At 38.8% G+C, this 22,443-nt stretch overlaps 1 protein-coding gene across 3 annotated transcripts in view; it reads left to right on the top strand.

Annotated features, from left to right (window-relative positions):
* Positions 1–22,443, top strand: part of EPM2A (EPM2A glucan phosphatase, laforin) — a 62,168-nt gene that overhangs the window by 14,554 nt on the left and 25,171 nt on the right. For all 3 annotated transcript variants that reach the window (XM_080663730.1, XM_080663728.1, XM_080663729.1), the window contains exon 2: positions 7,029–7,203. In XM_080663730.1, the coding sequence (XP_080519856.1) occupies positions 7,029–7,203 (175 nt within the window). The remainder of the gene's footprint in view (positions 1–7,028; positions 7,204–22,443) is intronic.

Here is a 22,443-nt window from a genome sequence, read left to right as displayed (position 1 = left end):
ACAACTGAACCTAAAGTGCTCTGATTAATAAATCGGGAAGAACATGAGGGTGAATGCAAATGGCAGGTCAAGTCGCTGGTCTACGTGCTTTCCTGCTTAATCTTTTTATTAGTGATTTAGGAGGCTTGCTTATCAAATTTGCTGGTAAGAGAAAACTGGTAGAGAGAGTTGTTTACTTTGTTTCCAAGAAGCAGTATGCAAAATATTAAGTCCCCCAAAGATAAGAATAAACTGATAAGAAGAAATTAATAAGTTGTCTTGTATTTGCACGGACAAGTTATTTTATAAAAATAGAGAACTAGAAAAATTATCTTGAGAATAATTCAGAGGGAAAATATTTTGGAGTTCCTATTAGTTTTGGTTTTAGGGATAAGTTAGCAGAGTTTGGGCAGAGATTTGTCAGAATTTGCAGACCAATTGAATTACTGGAAAAACCAGTGGTCTTATCTTTGGAGCCCATGAACCCATGTGAAGTTACTGTTATTGTGGGCTTGTCTTGAAACATATAGGTCTGAACAAAGCTGTTGTTGAAAACAATTTGACCTCTTTTAGTGGTTTACTTGTTTTGCAAGTCAGCATACAGATTTGCAAGCACATTAGAAGGACTGGAAGACATGTAAGAAAATAGTATCTAGGAGTTGTTAAGTTGTTATTGAACACCAACCATGTTTCATCCTTTAAATGGATTATCTAAGTGAATTCTCTCACAACTCTATGAGATAGATAGCAGTATTGTGATTCCTTTATCACACATGAGAAAACAGAGACACAGGTTGCTTAAGTGACTCTCTCACTACTGTTTACAAGCAGTAAATAGTGTAGATTGGGATGGAGTTCGAGTCTGAATGTTGAACCCATGCACTCAACCCCTGTAATATAATGCCTTCCAGGAGAAGAGAATTATGGAACCAACAGAGGAGAGTTTCAACAGGGAGTGGTCACTATCGCTAAATGCTGCAGGCAGGTAAAGAAAGATGGAAAACGAACCTGACAGTTAGGAGATGAGTTCATTTAAAGTTGTTTTTTTTTTTTCTTCCCCCCCCCCCCCCACCCCAGTGGAGTGTTGAAGGCAGATGCCAAATCTCAGTGCAGAGTGAAGAGTGAATTGAGGTTGTTCAGTCAGGACAGGGCCAGTTAGAGGAAAGATAAGGTTATAAGACATGACTGCGGAGCAGAGACTGCAGGAAAACTGGAAGAGGAGGGATTTGTGGAGGTTTAATGCTAGGAATAGAAGAGATGCTGTGTTATAGCAAAGATTGTATAGCCAAACACAATCAAGTGCTAGACAAATAACGCCTCTCTCTCTGGCAATTTTTAATTAAAAAAAATATATTAAAATGCTTTTAGTTTTACTGTTGATTTAAACAAGATAATTTACAATGAAAAATTTAGTACATTGGGTACTTTTGAATTAATCAGGTAGAGAAAGAAATGTGGTTTATCTTCCAAAATGATTTGCTGGAGAAAGATGATGTGTTCAGATGTAGCACAGTTGCCATCAGTGACCTAATTAGCATTTGTTTCTCCCCACTTTCCCGGGTTTTGGTAGAGGCGAGATGAATCATTATTGCTCTAACTCAGGGGTCCTCAAACTACGGCCTGAGGGCCACATGCGGTCTGCCGAGGACATTTATCCGGCCCGCCGGGTGCTGCTGCCTGTCCTGCTTAGCAGCCGACTCGTCCCGGGCCCGCAGTGCGCATAGGAATTTGTTCATAGTTTTTTTTTTAAACTATAGTCCGGCCCTCCAACGGTCTGAGGGACAGTGAACTGGCCCCCTGTTTAAAAAGTTTGAGGACCCCTGCACTGGTGTGGTCATCTTACTCTTTGGCTGGCAATTGGACTAAGGATGGCTATGTCATGTAGTTCTGGCTAACGAGCAGTAAGAAGTCTTTTGGGTGAGGCTCCCAGGAAAGTTTTCACTTCTCTCATGAAAAGGAGCAGAGACTCTTCACCCTTCTCCATGGCTAGGACTCCCGACATGATGCCTAGAGGTCACCCCCTGAATGTGAGGTGACAGGCGTGACAACAAAGTCAGTGTGTGAGGAATGGCAAAGCTGACATTTAGAAAGCATTGGTACCTCACCAGTGTGCTACCTGGCTTTGCACCTCTTGTTATGTGAGAGAGAGACCTGTATTTGTTAAGTCGCTGTTAGATTTTCTGTTGCTTGCAGCCAGACATAATCCTAAGAGATGCAAAATCCTTCTTATACATGTGTAGTTTATGGCTATGGTAGTTTTAAGATAATCTCTCTAATTCACCCTCTTTTGTTTTTTGCAGGTTATAATATCTTATTGAAAGAGTTTAAAACTATCTGTCTCATCAATTTCTAAACAAAATTTAGTCTTTAAAAATTATATTTGACCACTCTATTCTCTCTTTCAATCAACTGGACATTTCTAGTTTCTTTCCAGTAATTAGAGCAGTGCCTACATGCCCATCAGCTGGGTCTCTATAATGTCCATAACATATTTTTGTCATGGAAGAAACCAAAGCATAAAGCCATCAGAGATGGATTTCACATCACAACTAGACCAGTTCAAAGGAATATTTTCTTAAACCATTTAGTCCACATTCTAAAAACTCTTAATGGAAGAGAGATTCCATGCCAAAATATTTACTTACTATGAAACTGCAAAAATGCCTGTCTGCTGGGATGGTCGGGGTAGGATGGAGTTAAATGTGTAATAATCTTCAATGGCCTTCAGGGTTCCTGGGATGAATATGATTATTCTGATTTCTTTGCATCTAAATGCTGAACACTCTTGAGATATAGCAACTAAGGAAGGTAGCACCTTCTGCCTCAGCATTATTTGACTTGAAGTTCACAGACAGGTGTCCTGAGAGTTTTTGTCTTGAGATTTAAGGTATGTCAATGAAGTAGTGAAATCTGGTTAGAGGAATTTATACAGTGAGTCTAATACCAATATAAATACTTCCTCTGTTTTTATAGTGTGACTTGGATTTGTGTTCGGACAATGAAACACAATCAAATTTCTAGTCAATTCTGAGAGTGCTGTGGAGAGAAAAAAATGACCTGTTAATTTAACAATAATAAAAGTCTAGACACTACTATGAAATTGTTTAAGCGAGAGTAGGAGAATCAACATTAAAATTATTAGAGCAGTTAAATAAAATTTATTGAACACATGAATATAAACATCTCTCATGGGACACAGCAAGTAAATGTATCCAGCAAATATGTCCAGTTATGCAGAGATGGAATATTTTACTATGCTGATCTTGTTAATTTCCGGAATCATGGCATAATTAGCTACCAGAGGATTTGATCATTTCAAATCAGGTGGTCAGATCTTTGGCCTCACTCTCCATTATCACACTGAATGAATTATTAATAATTCAGTCTTAGTGCTTTGAGTCAAGCCTATTAAGAACAATCTAAGTTTCAGATTTTCTCTAAAAATGATATAAGAAGGAGAGCTCTTTTATTGTATTCAATTTTAAATGGAAGCATAATTGCCTCGTAATGCCATTGTTTAGAATGCTTTTAAAGAGAAGCTTCAGTCTTTGAGATGCTTCCCATGAATCACTAATTAATGTAAATCTTCTTCATTAAAAAAAAAATCTGACTGCTTAAATCATGGTTAAAAAAGTGGTAATTCTGTTCTCTGCTTTTCCAGTTTACGAAATCCATTTATTTTATAGTGCTTGTATTAGAATTTGGTAAGTTATATGGATCTCCTATGAATCCCTATTATGTGGTCACTCTACCCAGTGAAATAAACATATTTCTTCTTATCTGTTTCCTGCTTTGAATCACATTCATACATTCTATGCCTTTGTTAATGTATCTATAACAGTGGTCGGCAAACTCATTGGTCAACAGAGCGGCAAACTGCGGCTTATGAGCCGCATATGGCTCCTGAGCTGCAGTTTGCCGACCACTGATCTATAACATACCCTGTTGTCAGTCACAGCTTGTGACCCAGTCCATTATCTATCACAAACCCTTTCTCAGTAATTCTAACTCACACAGCGACAACCATCTCCATTTTCAGTCTTCTACATTTGTGTACACACCACAAATCTATCAGTTCTCTTTCTTAGTGAGGTGATTGCTCCTGAAAATATATCTCAATATAGTATTGTACATTTAAAATACCACTGAGATGAAGCCTATTTGCAATCTTTGATCTGTTAATGTAAAAGTATTTTACCATATAATTTTAAAGTTATGTCATCATTTAGTTTAGTTTTGTTTCATTTACTAATTGATTTGTGTAACCTTTATCTAAACACAAATGGTCCACGCATTGTTGGAATCAGGTTTTAAACTTCATTTATCTATCTCAGTTTACTACAGAACTGGATACGTAACAAGCTCTCAATAATATTTGGTTATTAACTGGATTAAATTCTAGAATATTTCACATACATGAGGGTATTAACCTGCTTGAGCTGCTATAATGAAATACCATAGATTGGGGGCTTACATGACAGAAATGTATTTTCTCACAGTTCTTGACCAGGAAGTCCCAGATCAGAGGGCCAGCAGATTGGGTTTCTGGCGAGGACTCTTCCTGGCTGGCTGATGGCTGCGCCCTCCTGTGTTGTCACGTGGCCTTTCCTCTATATCTGCTTGGAGAGAGATCTCTGGGGTGTCTTCCCATTCTTATAAGGACACGGATACCTATGGGCCTCCCATTGTGATCTCATTTAACCTTAATTATCTAAGGCCCTATCTCCAAATACAGTTCTAGAATGCTTTTCTTCTCAATCAATATTGTGTTTCTTTGTGACTTACACTACATCCTTGTTTCCATTGCCGTTGTGTTCAGATGCATCATAAATTCATTTCCCTAGTTCAGACCTCTGGTCTGAGTGTCAAATCATTGACTCCAACTCTCTACTTGACGTCCCCTTTGGGATACCTAAACAGCACTCCAAGCCCAGGGTGCTTCCAGCACTCCAGACCAGTGAGCTTCCCTTCTAGCCTCTCTTAGGTGTTGAGTTATATACGCTAGAAGTGTATTGATTCCTTCCTCCTTCACCTTCCATGTCTAATGAATCACCAGGCTGTGTGGCGTTTTCCTCCTGAATCTGCCCACTCCTTTCCTTTTCTACCTCCAGGCTTTCCTCATCTCCTACCATGGATTTTCTGCTTCTAGTCTTAGCGTGCTTGAATCCGTTTTGCACTCTGAAACCAGAGAGAGCTTTTCAGAGTACAAACTTTGTCATGTCACCTGCCTGCTTAAAATATGTTAATTGTTTAATTGCTTTTGTGGTAAATACCTAAATCCTTAACATGACTTAGTGCAAAGTGCCTGTCATATAGTTGGCACTCAAATATTTGTGGAAGAATGCGTAAATGAACTTGTGTAGGCTACAGTATTTGCTATGAAAATAGTATTGCCACATACATATATATCTGTATGTATCTTCCTTTTGTTCATATTTCTTTTAGATATATTTCTAGAAGTGAGATTGCTGGTATAGTTTGGTTTTCATCTATTAAATATCTAGGTTGATAGGGCAGTTGGTATAGTACCTTGCAGCTTTCAAGAGCAGAAGAGGCATCTTATGGAAGAGGCATTCTTAGGAAGATCAGTGATGACTTATTAAGGAAGCCATCCTTACCTTCTATCTGATGGAAGGGAATTATATCCTTAAAGAGTTGCCCAATGACTTAAGGATATTTTTTGAGATTTTATGCCAAATAGCTTTATATTAAATATTTTATAAGACAGAGCAAGGAACAAATGAGTCAAAATGTTATATACATAACAAATGTGACTTATTCCTATTTTTATTTTGTATCTGTTTTAAATTAATGACAAATTATGGAAATTAGGTAATTTAAGGAAAGGAATAACTTGAAATGGGATGGTGACATAAAGCGCTAAGAAAAATGTTGTATGATTTATAATTTTCATTGAAGTGATGTTTACTAGTGTCCTTGATACTGGGTAGATGGTGTTTCAAGAACATAGCCTTCCTTCTCTGCCTCTTTTGTTCGACTCCCTGGAAGGAGGATGGTGTGTGTGGTGCTTATGAGGTAGGCAGAAAACAGCATGAAGCTGTCAGGTACTGGAAAGGTGGGGACTAGGCGCATCAGGTTACTAATAGCTCTGCACTTACTAGTTCTGTGACCTTGGACAAGCCAGTTAATCTCTGTGAAACTTCTTTCCCCATCTGAAAATGATACTAACCACTGACTTGGTACATGCCAGCTAGATTGGATGTGATCATTTGTTTTATTATTTATTAGTGCATTTATTTATTTATCTTTTAAAATTCTTTATTGTTTAAAGTATTACATATGTCTCTTTTTCCCCCCATTGACCTCTCCCCAGCCATTCCCACACCCCAGCACATGCCCTCACCCCTCTACTGTCTGTGTCCATGGGTTATGCTTATATGCATGCATACAACTCCTTTGGTTTATCTCTTACACACCCCCTCCCCGCCCCCGCCCCCGCCTTCCCTCTGAGGTCTGTTTGATGCTTCTGTGTCTCTGGATTTATTTTTGTTCATCAGTTTATGTTGTTCATTATATTCCACAAATAAGTAAGATCATATGATATTTATCTTTCTCTGACTGACCTGGAGAGCATTATGCTAAGCGAAATGATGTATTTATTTTTAGAATTTGTTTCTTTTTTGAGCTGATACTAAAACACTATATTACTGATTCTAATCATGCATTTGTATACCAGAACATTAAAAGCATGTACTACAGAGACGTTAATGGCTTTAAGAACCCTTTTCAGCAGCTTATCAGGCTGCAGAATAATTCGCAAGAGGCTCTTAATGCTACAAGAGTACCAAGAAATTCTAAAAGAGTTAATATGCTCAAAGGGAACACAGAACTCTATGACATTCATCACCAGCTTCTTACAAATTTCTCCTGTTTCCCCTCTCGCTCTAGTGTATGTTTTAATACTGAAATGTGTAGATTATGTAGCTTTATATTTGTTATTATCTTATTATTAATTTTGTGTCAGCTGCTTTGTGACTGTTTAAGCAGAACTTTGCTGGAATTGTTCTGTCTGTCCTTTCTTGTTCCAGGCAATGGGCCGCACCATGACCGTTGCTGTACTTATGATGAAAACAACGTGGTGGATGGTGTTTATCATCTTCCAATAGGACACTGGATTGAGGCCACCGGGCACACCAATGAGATGAAGCACACAACAGACTTCTATTTTAATATTGCAGGCCACCAAGCCATGCATTATTCAAGGTAAAAATAGTGCCATGTTTATAAGCATAGAACTAGGGCAAGAGGTAGCATTAGGACAATGGAAGTATTTACAGCATTTGAAACTGCAGTGTCTCCCTTCAGAGGGGGACATAGGTCTGCAATTCTTTGAGGGGATGGATTACAGTGAATCACGGTGTGAGCTTTTCTGGTTCTAGATGTGAAGGATCCTTTTCATAGAAGTTTTTCATTAAATTCATACCCTAGTGTCAACATATTTTGACCAGACAGTAGTTCAACAATCTTTGTACTTAGATAGTGGATTAAAAATAAAAACTGGATAAAAATACCCTTGATTAGTATTCATATCTTTTATGCTACCAACCAACAGAAAAACAAAAATGGGAGTCTTCTTATAAAATCTTATTTAAATAAACATGAATGAAAATTTAGACATAAAAGTAGATTGGATGTGATCATTTGTTCTATTATTTATTAATATATTCACTTTTATATTTTTATTATACCTGCAATATATGCCCTATTAAAAATTCAAACACAAGAGGATACTAAATCACAAGTAAGGTTTACAACATTTTTCTTTATTCCCACTTATCATAAATAGCTATATTTAACCAATTATGATTAGCTTTTCTGGAGGTTTAAATCCAAGTCTTAAATAATGTGCATATACTTTATTTGTTAATGCATCAATTTAAAAATTGCTGCCCAACCGGCATGGCTCAATTTTGGTGTTGGCCTACAAACCAGGAGGTCATGGCTTGGTTCTTGGTCAGGGCATATGCCCAAGTTGCGGGCTCAGTCCCTAGTGTGGGGAATGCAGGAGGCAGCCAATAGGTGATTCTCTCTCATTATTGTTGTTTCTATCTCTCTCCTTCTCCCTTCCTCTCTGAAATCAATAAAATTATATTTTAAAAATTGCTATTGATTCCCTCTGTGACTTGAGACAAATGTAGATCTTATATACTTGTTCTCTCTCCCCATCCCCAATCCCTCTCAGACTCATTTAAAAAATTCTTTTGTTATTTAAGTTCATACAAATTCTGTTTCTTGAGCCATAAATGTATGATAGTGCCTCTTGATTTTCTACTGCGTAATATCAGAAATGTATTGCCCCTCTATTTCCCTCCATAGCTACTTGCACCTGTTCAGTTCTGTTTTTCATTACTTTTACCTTTTCAAGGTTTTACATTTCATTTAGATAGAATTTACATTTCATTTAGATAATAGAAGTAAGTATGTAATACTTTAATGATTTCAAGTTTCAAACCAATATCCAACATATAAAATACTACGTATGTATTATTTATAGTAGAACATGGAGTGCTTGTACCATAGACAAAGAGATGCATTCTCATGTTCTTAAAAATTGTATTGCTTTGAGTGAGAGAGAGAATCAATACTAACAGAGCTATGAGGGATAGGAGAGAGGGAGAATGCAACTTCATCATAGTGTTAGGGGATTGAAGATTATTGGACACACCTTTCTTGCAAATTCATGCTAGATCTTGGTCTTGCAGATGGATAGGAGGCAAAGCATGAGGAAGACAGTAGTTAAGCATGACTCATGGTTTTATGGCCTGAGTAACTGGATTAATGGCGTTGCTGTTTCCTGAGATGGGGAACAGTAGGAGATGAACAATATAGAATAGGGGTTGAGAGAAAAATTCTATTTTAGACATATTAACTTTGAAATGTATGTTAGATTGCAGAAAGGAAATAAATTTGATGTGTGAAGCTTTGGGGAGAGGTTAGAAATGGAGAGATAAAATAGATGATGTTTAAAGTGATAAGACTAGACGAGATCATTTAGCATTTGAGTGCGGTATAGAAGAGAAGTAGTGAAAATAGGCCTTTGGGTCCACACAATGTAGAGATCAAGGAGAAGAGGAGGATCCAGAGAAGACAATGAGAAGGAGCACCTGTTGAAATGTTCGGATTTAATGAGGATGTGTTTATGGCTTGTTTTTCATTTATCCTGAACCACATTTGCTGAACTCTTTTATCTGAAAAGTCATGTCTTAGGCTCTAGGGCAGCGGTCTGCGAGGTCCGAAAGGTTGGTGACTGTTGCTCTAGGGATTTTCTTTTATTTTGAATTATTTTTTCCTTTTATGTCTTCATACTGTCAATAAAGACACTCCTGACATGGATGTTGGATTTTATGGATTTACATCCCATTCCAGAATTTTAAAAAATGATTTTCACTTTCTGGTTTTATTGCTTTGCATTTTGGGGTCACTTTATCTCTCCCTCCCCCATTTTGCACAAGGAAATATAAAGATTTGGCTCGTTTTTTTCTTTCCCCCTCCCCCAAAACAGTTACATCCCTTCTATTATTCAATCCTCCCAATTTAGTTATGGCACAGTTTTTTTAAAATATATTTTATTGATTTTTTACAGAGAGGAAGGGAGAGGGATAGAGAGTTAGAAACATTGATGAGAGAGAGACATCGATCAGCTGCCTACTGCACTGGGGATGTGCCCACAACCAAGGTACATGCCCTTGACTGGAATCGAACCTGGGACCCTTCAGTCTGCAGGCCGATGCTCTATCCACTGAGCCAAACCAGTTAGGGCAGTTATGGCACAATTTTGAGAAGATCAGTATTTCACGTGTTTATTGGTATTCCAGTGTAAACGCTATTTAACACCCGAAGCTGTTCACAGATGTCTCAATCTTTCTTTTTGGAACTCCTATTATTCAGATATTGGAACCCTGGCCTGGGTTTTTTTGTTTTGTTTTGTTTTGTTAATCTTTACCCGAGGATATTTTTCCATTGATTTTTAGGGAGAGTGGAAGAGAGAGGGGAAAGAGAGAGAGAAACATCGATTGGTTGCCACCTGCACAAGCCCTGACCAGGGCCTGGGCCAGGGAGGAGCCTGCAACTGAGATATGTGCCCTTGACTAGAATCGAACCTGGGACCCTTTGGTCCGCAGGCCGACACTCTATCCACTGAGCCAAACTGTCTAGCGCTGGCCTGGGTGTTTTATATTTTGCATATCTTTGTCTATTTTTTTCTAACAGATTTCTCAACTTTATCATCCAACTCTGCTATTTAGTTTTTTACTTCTGATAGCATTCTTTGTATTCTAAGAGTTCATTTAATTATCTTGAGTGTCCCCCAGTCCAGAGACTTGTTTACTCTTCCCCAGAATATAAACCTCTAGTTTTTGTCCAGACTGGAGAGGGAACGTTTCTCGGTGGAGAAGAGTGGGAAAATGACTCTGAGGGCTGGCTGCTTCTTAAAAAAAATTTCAACCAGTTCTGTTCCTTTCACCTTAATCCAGAAGTATCTGGTGATACCAGTTTCTAAGCCTGTTGGGGATTCTGTAGTGTAATTCCAGTCCATTGCCAGCTTTCTTTGCTACTGGCCTTAGGATTTAGTTTTTCTCTGTCTGCTAAATTATTCAGCAATCAACCAGTTGCTTTACAGCTTCCACAATTTTGATGTTGTTCCGTCTTTTTTCCTGTTCTGTCTTGTGGTTTTATGTGTATAATTTGTTTTTTTAAAATCATTCTATTCTTGCTTTAAAGGAATTTAGTGAAGTCAATAGATGTGTGAAATCAATTTGTCTACAATAAAAGTGAAATAAAGTATTTAAACTGCCTAACATAAAACTTGGTCATAGTAGCTCAGTAAATTTAAGTCCATTCTTTATTTCTCATATTTAGCATCTATTCTGTTCCTGATACAGGTAAGATTCTACCATGCTAGCATGAGATTTTAAAAATCAAAGTGCACTTCCATATTCAGGCTGGGGAGGGAAAGTTTGTACTTGGTACCATCTACGTCTTCCTCTTCAACAGATTTTTCTTTATCCAAAAGAATGAATGTTTGTCTTAAAGACACAGGTAATGAATTAAACGAGACTTTAGTGGAAAGGGACTGTAATTTTTGTATCTTGAAAAGATTGCCTTCTATGCTCATTTCAAGAGACAAATTAGACTTTATAAACATCACACTTTATACTGTTTACAAATGTGAAAGCTTGGAAAATGTATTATAAAAACATGCTTAAACTTTGCAGCCTCTTTGTCTTATAAAGAAAAGGTATACAGTAGTTTTCAACACTCAAACGTATTTTAAACACTAGAGCAATAATTTTGCACATTTTAAAATACTGTTTTATTTAGCACATTTTCCGAAATGAATGAAATTAATCATTTTGGAGAGTGAACAAGGACCTTGGGTGACAGCCCAGCTCTCTCATTTACTGCTGGGTAACCTTGGGACAAACCTGTAATAGTTCTAGATTTCACTTTCCTGATTTGCTGGTTGAACTAAATGATTTCTAAAGGCAGTTCTGGAAATAATCAAGGATTAAAATTAATTTAAAAACCAAAGGCTTATGTGATATTTTGCCACTATGTTATATATAGGCCTAACAGCAACTGTACTTCATATCAGTGTCTCTGGTTTCAATTCTAGGGAACAAATGCCTGCAATCTAGTGATGTTTTTAGATGGAACTTGCCCTCCTTTTTTTGTAGCCCTGGACATACATTCAGTTCAACTTTACAGAGGCTGTGTTTGGAAATACATATATTATAGCCAAATACACAAATAATCTTTAATGAGTATGTGTGTGCTTCTCATATAATGTTATTTTTATATTGCTCAATTTATAAACAAGTTTTTACAAGAAATCTCTTTTGGAGTAAATAGAGAATAGCCATAAAATTCTGTGTGCTACTCACCTCATTGCATTTCCTACTAATGTAGATCACAGTGAGGACATTATTGACCAAAGGAAGAATCTACTTTCTTTTTTTTTTTTTAATAAATCTTTATGTTCAGATTATTACAGTTGTTCCTCTTTTTTCCCCCCATAGCTCCCCTCCAGCCAGTTCCCACCCCACCCTCTGCCCTTACCCCCCACCATTGTCCTCATCCATAGGTGTATGATTTTTGTCCAGTCTCTTCCCGCACCCCCCACACCCCTTTCCCCCTGAGAATTGTCAGTCCACTCCCTTTCTATGCCCCTGATTCTATTATATTCACCAGTTTATTCTGTTCATCAGATTTTTTATTCGCTTGATTTTTAGATTCACTTGTTGATAGATATTTATTTGTTGTTCATAATTTTTATCTTTACCTTTTTCTTCTTCTTCCTCTTCTTAAAGAATACCTTTCAGCATTTCATATAATACTGGTTTGGTGGTGATGAACTCCTTTAGCTTTTTCTTATCTGTGAAGCTCTTTATCTGACCTTCAATTCTGAATGATAGCTTTGCTGGGTAGAGTAATCTTGGTTGTAGGTTCTTGCTGTTCATCACTTTGAATATTTCTTGCCACTCCCATCTGGCCTGCATAGTTTCTGTTGAGAAATCAGCTGACAATAGTGTGGGTGCTCCCTTGTAGGTAACTAACTGTTTTTCTCTTGCTGCTTTTAATATTCTCTCTTTGTCTTTTGCTCTTGGCATTTTAATTACGTTGTGTCTTTTTTTTTTTTTTTTTTTGAAGGAAAGTAATTAGATTTTTATTTTTATTATTTTTTTATTATTTTTTAAATAAATCTTTATTCAGATTATTACAATTATTTCTCCTTTTTTCCCCCATAGCTCCCCTCCACCCATTTCCCATCCCACCTTCTGCCCTTACCTCCCCCCCACTGTCCTCATCCATAGGTGTATGATTTTTGTCCATTCTCTTCATGAACCCCCCATACCTCTTTCCCCCTGAGAATTATCAGTCCACTCCCTTTCTATGCCCCTGATTCTATTATATTCACCAGATTATTCTGTTCCTCAGGTTTTTAATTCACTTGATTTTTAGGTTCGCTTGTTGATAGATATGTATTTGTTGTTCATAATTTTTCTCTTTACTTTTTTCTTCTTCCTCTTCTTTAAGAATACCTTTCAGCATTTCATATAATACTGGTTTGGTGGTGATGAACTCCTTCAGCTTTTTCTTATCTGTGAAGCTCTTTATCTGCCCTTCAATTCTGAATGATAGCTTTGCTGGGTAGAGTAATCTTGGTTGTAGGTTCTTGCTATTCATCACATTGAAAATTTCTTGCCACTCCCGTCTGGCCTGCATAGTTTCTGTTGAGAAGTCAGCTGACAGTCGTATGGGTGCTCCCTTGTAGGTAATTAACTGTTTTTCTCTTGCTGCTTTTAATATTCTCTCTTTGTCTTTTGCTCTTGGCATTTTAATTATGATGTGTCTTGGTGTGGTCCTCTTTGGATTCCTTTTGTTTGGGGTTCTGTGGGCTTCCTGGACTTGTAAGTCTATTTCTTTCACCAGGTGGGGGAAGTTTTCGGTCATTATTTCTTCAAATAGGTTTTCAGTATCTTGCTCTCTTTCTTCTTCTGGCACCCCCGTAATTCTGATGTTGGTATGCTTGAAGTTGTTCCAGAGTCTTCTTACATTATCTTCAACTTTTTGGATTTTTTTTTTTTTTTGCTTTTTGCTTTTTCGGTTGAGTGTTTTTTGCTTCTTTGTATTTCAATTCTTTGACTTGATTCTTGTGTTCCTCTTGTCTGTTTTTGGGTCTCTGTATAATATTTTTTATTTCAGTCAGTGTATGTTTAATTTCTAGTTGGTCCTTTTTCATATCTTCGAGGGTCTCGTTATATTTATCGGCCTTTTCTAGGATATTCTTAAAAAGTCTTATAACCGTGGTTTTGAATTCTATATCCAGTCGTTTGTTTTCCTCCATTTCTTTCGTTTGTGATCTGATTCTTTGACCCCGCATTTTCACTGATTCCCTGAGTTGGTAAGGTAGATATTTGTGCTAGGTTTCCAATATGGCCCAGTGGGTCTGCTTCCCAGTTAACCTGAGGTGGACACTCTTGGTGCACCCCTTTGTGGACTGTGTGTACAGCCTTGTTGTAATTAAGTCTTTATTGTTGTTGGTATCACTGGGAAGAATTGACCTCCAGGCCAGTTGGCTGTAAGGATCAGCTGTGTCTATGCTGGGAGAATTTCGGTGCTGGAGACAACCTTATAGGATTAGACTTGCCAAATTGCAATAGCCTCTGTGCTCAGCTTGGATGGGGTGGAGTCTCAGTCTTGGCTTCCTGTCAGCCTTGCTCTTGCGCGCATGTGCGCTTTCAGTCCTCCGCCTTCCCCAGCTCGAGTCTCTGCCTGAGAGTCCAGACTCCCCCCACAAGAGCGTGGGTCCCCAGGGGCTCGCCTGGAACTGGGGTTCACTGCAGACAGAACTGGGGCTCAGTGCCGTCAGGAGCCTCTGACTCCCTTCCACTAGGGAAAGCCTGTGGCAACCTCCGCAGCCTTTGTGCGCACTGGCACGCGCGCGCGCTTTCAGTCCTCTGCCTTCCCCGGCTCCCGAGTCTCCGCCCGAGAGTCCAGACTCCCCCCACAAGAGCGTGGGTCCCCAGGGGTTCGCCCGGAACTGGGGTTCAGTGCAGTCAGAACTGGGGTTCAGTGCGGTCGGAGGCTTCCTTCCCCCTTCCGCCAGAGAAAGTCAGCCAGGCTCTCAGCCGCCCTTCCTCTCTGCGCACACAAAGCCCCTTTGCCGTACCTCCAATTCTCTGTGAGTTTTTCTCTTTCCTTCTAGTTGTAGAATTTTCACTCAGCCAGCTTTCCTGTGGTTCTGGATGGTGTCCGTTCTGTCTTTTAGTTGTAGTTTTGAAATTGTTGTGTGAGGCAGCAGTTTAAGTGTTTACCGATGCCGCCATCTTGGTTTCTCCCCCAATTATGTTGTGTCTTGGTGTGGTCCTCTTTGGATTCCTTTTGTTTGGGGTTCTCTGTGCTTCCTGGACTTGCAAGTCTATTTCTTTCACCAGGTAGGGGAATTTTTCTGTCATTATTTCTTCAAATAGGTTTTCAGTATCTTGCTCTCTCTCTTCTCCTGGAACCCCCATAATTCAGATGTTGGTATGCTTGAAGTTGTCCCAGAGGCTCCTTACACTATCTTCATATTTTTGGATTATTTTTTCTTTTTGCTTTTCTGTTTGGGTGTTTTTTGCTTCTTCGTATTTCAAATCTTTGACTTGATTCTTGAGATCCTCTAGTCTGCTGTTGGATCTCTGTATATTATTCTTTATTTCAGTCACTGTATGCTTAATTTCTAGTTGGTCCTTTTTCTTATCCTCGAGGGTCTCACTAAATTTATTGGCCTTTTCTAGAAAATTCTTGAAAAAACTTATAATCGTGGTTTTGAACTCTATATCCAGTAGTTTGCTTTCCTCCATTTCTGTCATTTGTGACCTGTTTCTTTATCTCCGCATTTTGGCTGCTTCTCTGAGTTGATAGAGTGGCTTTGTGTGCTAGGTGTCCTATAGGGCCCAGTGGCTCAGCCTCCCCAATTACCTGAGGTGGACACTCTTGGTGCACCCCTTTGTGGGCTGTGTGCACAGTCTTATTGTAGTTAAGCCTTGATTGTTTTTGGTGTCACTGGGAGGAATTGACCTCCAGGCCAATTGGCTGTGAGGATCAGCTATATCTGCGATGGGAGAACTTCTGTGCTGGATACACACTTGCGGGGCAAGACTTGCTTCAGTGGGGCTTTGGTGCTCACTGAGTCTGCCCCCTGAGTGTGTCCCTTATGGATCTGAGGAGTTGTAATCTGGATGGTCCCACTCTGACCACTGGGTACACTGGCTCTTGGATCTCCAAGGAGGTGCTATTTAGCCTCTGCCTGAGGCCACCCAGCAGGAGCTACAGAGAGATCTGCAGATTCCTCTTCTTTGTTTGGGGTTTGGAGGTGCTCAGATGAATCCCAGCTGTGAAGCAATGCAAGCTGCTATGGGGCCTTGGGCCTTCTTTTGGAAGTTCTGGGGCTCTCTGACCCAGCTGCAGTTTGTTAGGTAATTTTAGATTGCAAAGGGCCAGGCCATTCATATGCAAAAGCCTCTGTGCACAGCTTGGGTGGGGCGGGGTCTCAGGGAATCAAAAGGGTGGAGCAAACAGCAATGGCTGACCTTCAGCCCTGCCCTAAGAGGCCCCCGGGTCTCAGTGTCCCTTGGTAATCACTGCAAGCACCTCTGAGAGAAAGCCGCCCTCGAGTTTTGCCCAATGCCAGACAGTCCAGTTTCTCTCTGTATGAGTCTCGGTCCCCAGAGTCTCGCCCGGAACTGGATGGAGTTCAGAGCAGTTGGGAGCTTGTGTCTCCCTCCAGATTGAAAAAGACAACCGTGTACTCAGTTGCCAGCTTTTTCCGCATGCGTGTGCCTCTGTACCTCTGCTCTTTACTTTTGCAGCTCCTCTTGAGTCTCAGTGTGCTTTTCTCTTTCCTTCTAGTTGTAGAATTTCCACTCAGTCAGCCTTCCTGTGGTTCTGGATGATGTCCATTTTGTCTTTTAGTTGTAGTTTTGAAGTGGTTGTGCGAGGCAGCAAGTTCAGGTGTTTACCTATGCCGCCATCTTGGTTTCTCAGGAATCTACTTTCAAATGGTAATTACATCTGATTGAATGATTTGAAGTTTTACTAAACATTAAATCCAAGATTATAATTGTTCATGCTCATATAGGAAAGGAAAACAACACAGTCCTTCTTTTTTGAGTTCTGATTGACCAACGATTTTTATTGAGTATTAACTGAGATTCCTTCAAGTTTCCTTCCCTATATAAATAATGCTTTTCATATTTTATAAGATCAAGGTAATTGGTAGATATCCTCTTTTTCTTATGATTAAAATATGTTATATGAAACATTTAAATATATTAAATAGAGTCTATATTTCATTTTATATGTAATTATATTGAGATGATTTATTTTTAACATCATATAAAATATTGGAGATAGGTATTAGAATCCTAACAGTAATATGGGCTAATGAAAATATACCCTTTAATTCTTATTTCTTAGGAGTCATTTAAAACATATCTGCTAAAGTACATGGGGAACACAGTTTTAGCTGACAGTGCTGTTGTGGAATCAGTACAGATAAAAAGGAAATAGCTGGCTTCTGTGCTATCTTGTATATTAACAACAGAAAGAATACAGAGGAGGTTAAGGTCTGAATGAGATATTTAGATTGGGTAACTAATGGAACATAAATATACTGACTCATGAATTTTAATTTTTACAAGACCCTTCCAATTCCAATATTACAGTGGCCATGGCAACCAAAGAAGAGTTATTCTCACATATTAAATGAATACAGAAGACAGACAGAATATTTTTGACAAGCTGAGATAAGCTTTTTCTGCAGTTTTCTGTGTCACTTCAGCAAGAGCATAAGGAAGTCTAAGTAACACACTAAAATGGAGTCTTAGTAGGTTACAAATTATAGGCCATGTTTTTCTAGTCACTATGGCAGAAGGTCCACTTCAGGAAGACCAGGGCATCTATTTAGTACATTAGAGTCAGTGGATACATTAGGGAATGCTTCTGTCTTGTTTTCAGAGGGTTGGTATATTTATATCACTTTGTCAGTCATTGATTGTGACCATGTAAATTGGCTTAAAAGAACTCATTTCTTAGAACATAGTCTCATCTTTGGCTGAACTAAGTGGAAGGATTATGAAACCCATGGGGGATGGATCAGTTAGGAAACAGTAATTAAAATACATATATTTCGTGCTATACATGAGAATCAAATTTGCTGTTGACTATTTCTATATCATAAAGGCCCTATTTTGACTTTTCTGTTCACAGAATTGTTTTGGAAAAGCAAGATAATTATTTTCATGCTTTGATGAGTTGTAAAATGCCTTTCCTATTTTTCTTTTTCTAAGTCCTTTTAATTTTTCTCCCTGAATGTCATATAGTCTTTTGTTCCTGATAAGTGAATCAGTAGATGTGAAAATATTAGCTTAATTGATTAGCATGTATAAACATTGCTCTGAAAAATACTGGTTATATCAACACACAGAAAAACATATACACAGAACACATACACACACACATGCACACACACACATACATATATACACACGGATAATATCTACACATACAGCCCCTTCATTTTATAATAAAGGGATTGTATTTCACCTACAGGCCACATGATGTGTTTGACAGAGTGGTAGGCCAGGACTCCAGGATCTGGGCTAAGGAAAGCAGTGAGTTGATTTTAGTTGTTGTACAATGATTATATTGGGTAAGTAAAACCATAATATTGCTTTATAACCCACAGCTACTTCTGACTATGAGAGAAGAGGAATCTTACATGCACAGAATCCCCTCATATTTATAGAGAAGCAAAATGGGAAGCAAAACTACCAATCCCCAATTCTCCACATGCCTCTATTTTTTCCTCATAAGACAGGCCTCCATTTTCTTGTACCACAGACTTCTATCATCAACTTCTGATCAAAACACACATCTGAACACAAATAAATGACAAAAAGAATCCTACTTATTTTTACTAATCAAAGTTTCCAGTTTGTATAGTTTATATAAGTCTAGAGAAGTTAATTATAAGAAGAACCAGAAACCTTTTTTTCCCCTCTCCTATCACTTTCATGCCATTTTTCAAAAAGTGGTATTTATTCAGGCTTTTGCCTTGTAGTTTAACATGCCTTGTTATTCCTCCCATCTCGTAATCTTGAACGATTGTATTGACTGCTTGTCTCACTTCCCCTTTCCCTAGATTGCAGATCCTGTCCAAACACCGCTTTCTTCCAAAAGACTCCCCTGTTTGGCTGTTTTGCTTTTCTGAGATAATTATTATTAATCTTCTTAATTTAGCTGCTGACATTTCCATGGCTACGCCCTCCTCTCAGACATGCTTATTGCATTTGTCATTATGAACAGGCGTATTGGTGTTAGAGAAAGGCGTTTTATGAAAGGCTCTTTCAGTGCAAACCACATTATGTTTTTTTCTACTGCTGCTCCAGCTTAGCTGTGTCAGGTGTGACTCCTCATTGTGAAAACTTAATATATAAAGTCCTAAAGCTCAAAGAGACATATTTGCATTAAGTTGGAAGTCACCAGAGAATTTATTTAAATGGTGACTTCCCCAAGCATTTGAGAGTTGATTTCAGCCTTTTTATGTTTGTTTTTTGGTCTAGTTTTAGGAGGGAAGAGAAACCTAAAGCTATCAATCAAGATGGAAAAATAAATATCTCAAAATGATAAATTGATAAGAACATGGTCAATTTGCTACACAAATAGTAGGTATATATAAATTACCAAGGACCATTTTATTGTTCACAGTGAAATATGTCTGTATCTATAAAGCTACTTGTATGTTTACAGTTCCTGCTTAGTCAGAACCTAGAAAAGTTAGAAAGAAGGAAAAAGGAGGAAAGACAGAAGAAAGTGGGAAGGATGAAGGAACATAGACTTCTTTTATGGACTTGGTTAGTTTTTGTTCAGCTGTTCTGTGATAGCAGGAGGTAACATGGATTATTTTTTTAATCCTTTTTCCTTCTGAGCCTGCTCTGTCCCCTGAAATTTCCTTCTGAACAACCTCTTGTTTCTGATGTTACCAGAGATGTGAAATAGGACCTCTTGTGTATCTCATTGCTTGTAGATGATGTTTTATTACTTAAGATCTTTTTGAAGGAAACAAAGCCCAGGGATGCAGTGAAAGTGAAAGAACCATTCTGAGATCTCAGCAATGCATTGGTCAGTGGTCCTCAGCCAGAATAATGGCTATTGACAGTTGATGGGGTTTCGAAAGTTATCCTTTAATTCAGGGTATTTAAACTAGATATTGTTACTTTAGTCAAGGTGGAGTAAAAAAGATGATAAAAATGGTATCAGAGACACTGGAAATATGTGTAACTAACTGAATATAGAAATGGATTTAAACATTAGCACATCAAGTTTCAAAGTACCTTTTTCATAAGATCATTTAATGTTATTCTCTACTTGAAAAAACAAATTAAGAAACAGAATTTGGAAGTACTGTTAAAATTTCTCAACTTAAATAATAATGAAATTATATGGTGCATATATATTTTTTAATATGATATATATATATATATATATATATATATATATATATATATATATATGACAAAAGTGTTCTTCACTTTGTAAAAGGATTTAGACAAGTGGATATCCCCAGGATAGAGCTGAGGGGCAGGATCTCTCCCCTGCTTGAGGAATCCTATATAATAAAAGCCTAATATGCTAAGTGTCTGATCATCCGGTCATCCGTTCAACCAATCAAAGCATAATATGCTAATGATATGCTAAGGCTGCTCAACCGCTTGCTATGATGTGCACTGACCACCATGGGGCAGACGCTTCAACCCATAGGTTAGCTTGCTGCTGGGGTTCATCCAATTGGGACTGAGCGAGATGGGCTGGACACGCCCTGGAGCCCTCCTGTGGTCCCTCCCTGGCTGGCCAACCTCCTGCATCCCTCCCTGGCCCCGATTGTGCTCTGGTGGGGTCCCTCGGCTTGACCTGCACCCTCTTGCAATCTGGGACCCCTCAGGGGATGTCGGAGAGCTGGTTTTGGCCCGATCCTGCAGGCCAGGCCGAGGGACCCCACTGGTGCACAAATTCATGCACCAGGCCTCTAGTATAATAATAACATCTGTCCTGGCTGCTACCACTATGACAAGGAAAAATTAAAAATAGGAAAAAAAACAATACCCAAAACTGTGAACAGTAATTAATCAGCTAATTCACATTTCAAAGATGAGTAATGAGAAGTTTAAACCTGGAAATTCATAAACTATAGATGGTGCAATGGCATGTATACAACTTACCTACAAATGCACCTTTATCAGGTTTTGCCCTTATTCTTTGCCACCTCTCCTATTTTTCTACCTTTTTCCTATACTTCCAGACTATTTCTCTTGGTGGCCCCCACCCCACTTTGTTTTACTGTTTACCACTATGCCTTTGTTTCCCTGGCTATCGCTTAATCTCCCTCTGGCTTTTCCTGTCTCCCTTTCCCTTAGTGTCCTCCCCCTTTCTTTATTTTCTGCTTGATACTTTATTAACTGGCCACAATATGAGATTGAAGTATAAAATATTTTGTACTTTCTGTTCTTAATGTGATAATCAGGTGAGTTTGGTCTGTGATCATTCCATTCATTGATTTATTCCTTCATTAAACTTTTTTATCCTCACTGAGGATATGATTTTATTGATTTAGTTTTAGAGAGAGAGGAGGAAGAGAGTCAGAGAGAGAGAGAGAGAGAGAGAGAGAGAGAGAGAGAGAGATGTGAGAGAGAAACATCAATTGGTTGTCTCCCATACATGCCCCAATGGGGGATCAAACCCACAACCTTTTTTTTTTGGTGTACGGAAGATGCTCCAATCAACTGAGCCACCCGGCCAGAGTAGTTTGATTTTAATGTTGGTAACTCAGTAGCCAGTTATCAAACTACTAGAGGCCTGGTGATGGATTCATGAACATTGAAAGGAAATTAATTAGAAGGTGGCTGGCAGGGCAGACTGGGCGAGACAGGCTGGACACACCCTGGAGCCAACCTCCCGCAATCCCTCCCAGCCAGCCACACCTGAGGCGGCACCAGGGCTTGAAGGGCATCTGCAGAGTGAGTGGGGTCCCTCCGGCAGGTGGGGTCCCTCAGCTTGGCCTATGGGGATTGGGCTGAAACCAGCTCTCCAACATCCCCCGAGGGGTCCCAGAGTGCGAGAGGGCACTCTGCAAAGTTGCTGTCACTCCTGTATTGAGCGTCAGCCCCCTGGTGGTCAGTGCACATCATATCTACCAGCCGGTTGGATGGTCGCTTAGCCTTTTATATATATAGATAAGCCAGATATTTCACTTATTTCAATGTTAAATTTTAAGTAACCAGGAAGTGATCTCAGTTAACAGACTTCTCATACCTTCCATTGCTGGGGAAACAAAGAAGTGAGTTAGAACCTAGGTCAGGTTATAATAACCTTGACAGACTCTGTAAAGCTCTGAAGGCATCTTTGAATTTCTATTGGACTCTCAAGTATGGTAAATCAAAATCTCTTTTGTATTTCATACAATCAAGAAAATTTTCAGTAGCATAACAAGTTAAATTACTATTTTTTGGTTTCTGCTTCCTGGTCCTGAAATAATTTTCTACTGTCTGTGCTTTTATACAGTATTAGAATTGCAGAAAATGGTAAAATTAACACTTTAAAAATATATTGCTTGGTCAACAAATATACAGGTAGTTCTGAGATGAGGACAGTGGAGGACTGAAGAAGCTCAGGAAAACCTCCCTGACCTCCTGAAGCCTACTGCCCAGGCTGGAGATCAAGGGAAGAGTCAATATTACAGTTCAAGTCTGAAGGCTATCTACTGGCTAAATTTTCTCTTCTTCCTGGGAGTTCAGTCTTTTTTTTTTTTTTTTTTTTTTTTTGAGGCCTTCAACTAATTGGATGAGGCCCATCCACATTATTGGGGTAATATCCTTTACCCAAAGACTTCTGATTTAATATGAA

The sequence above is a fragment of the Plecotus auritus genome (assembly GCF_963455305.1).
Source record: "Plecotus auritus genome assembly, chromosome: 4".
Taxonomy (NCBI): domain Eukaryota; kingdom Metazoa; phylum Chordata; class Mammalia; order Chiroptera; family Vespertilionidae; genus Plecotus; species Plecotus auritus.
Note: the sequence above shows the minus strand (reverse complement) of the source record. Positions and strands in the feature narration are given on the sequence as shown.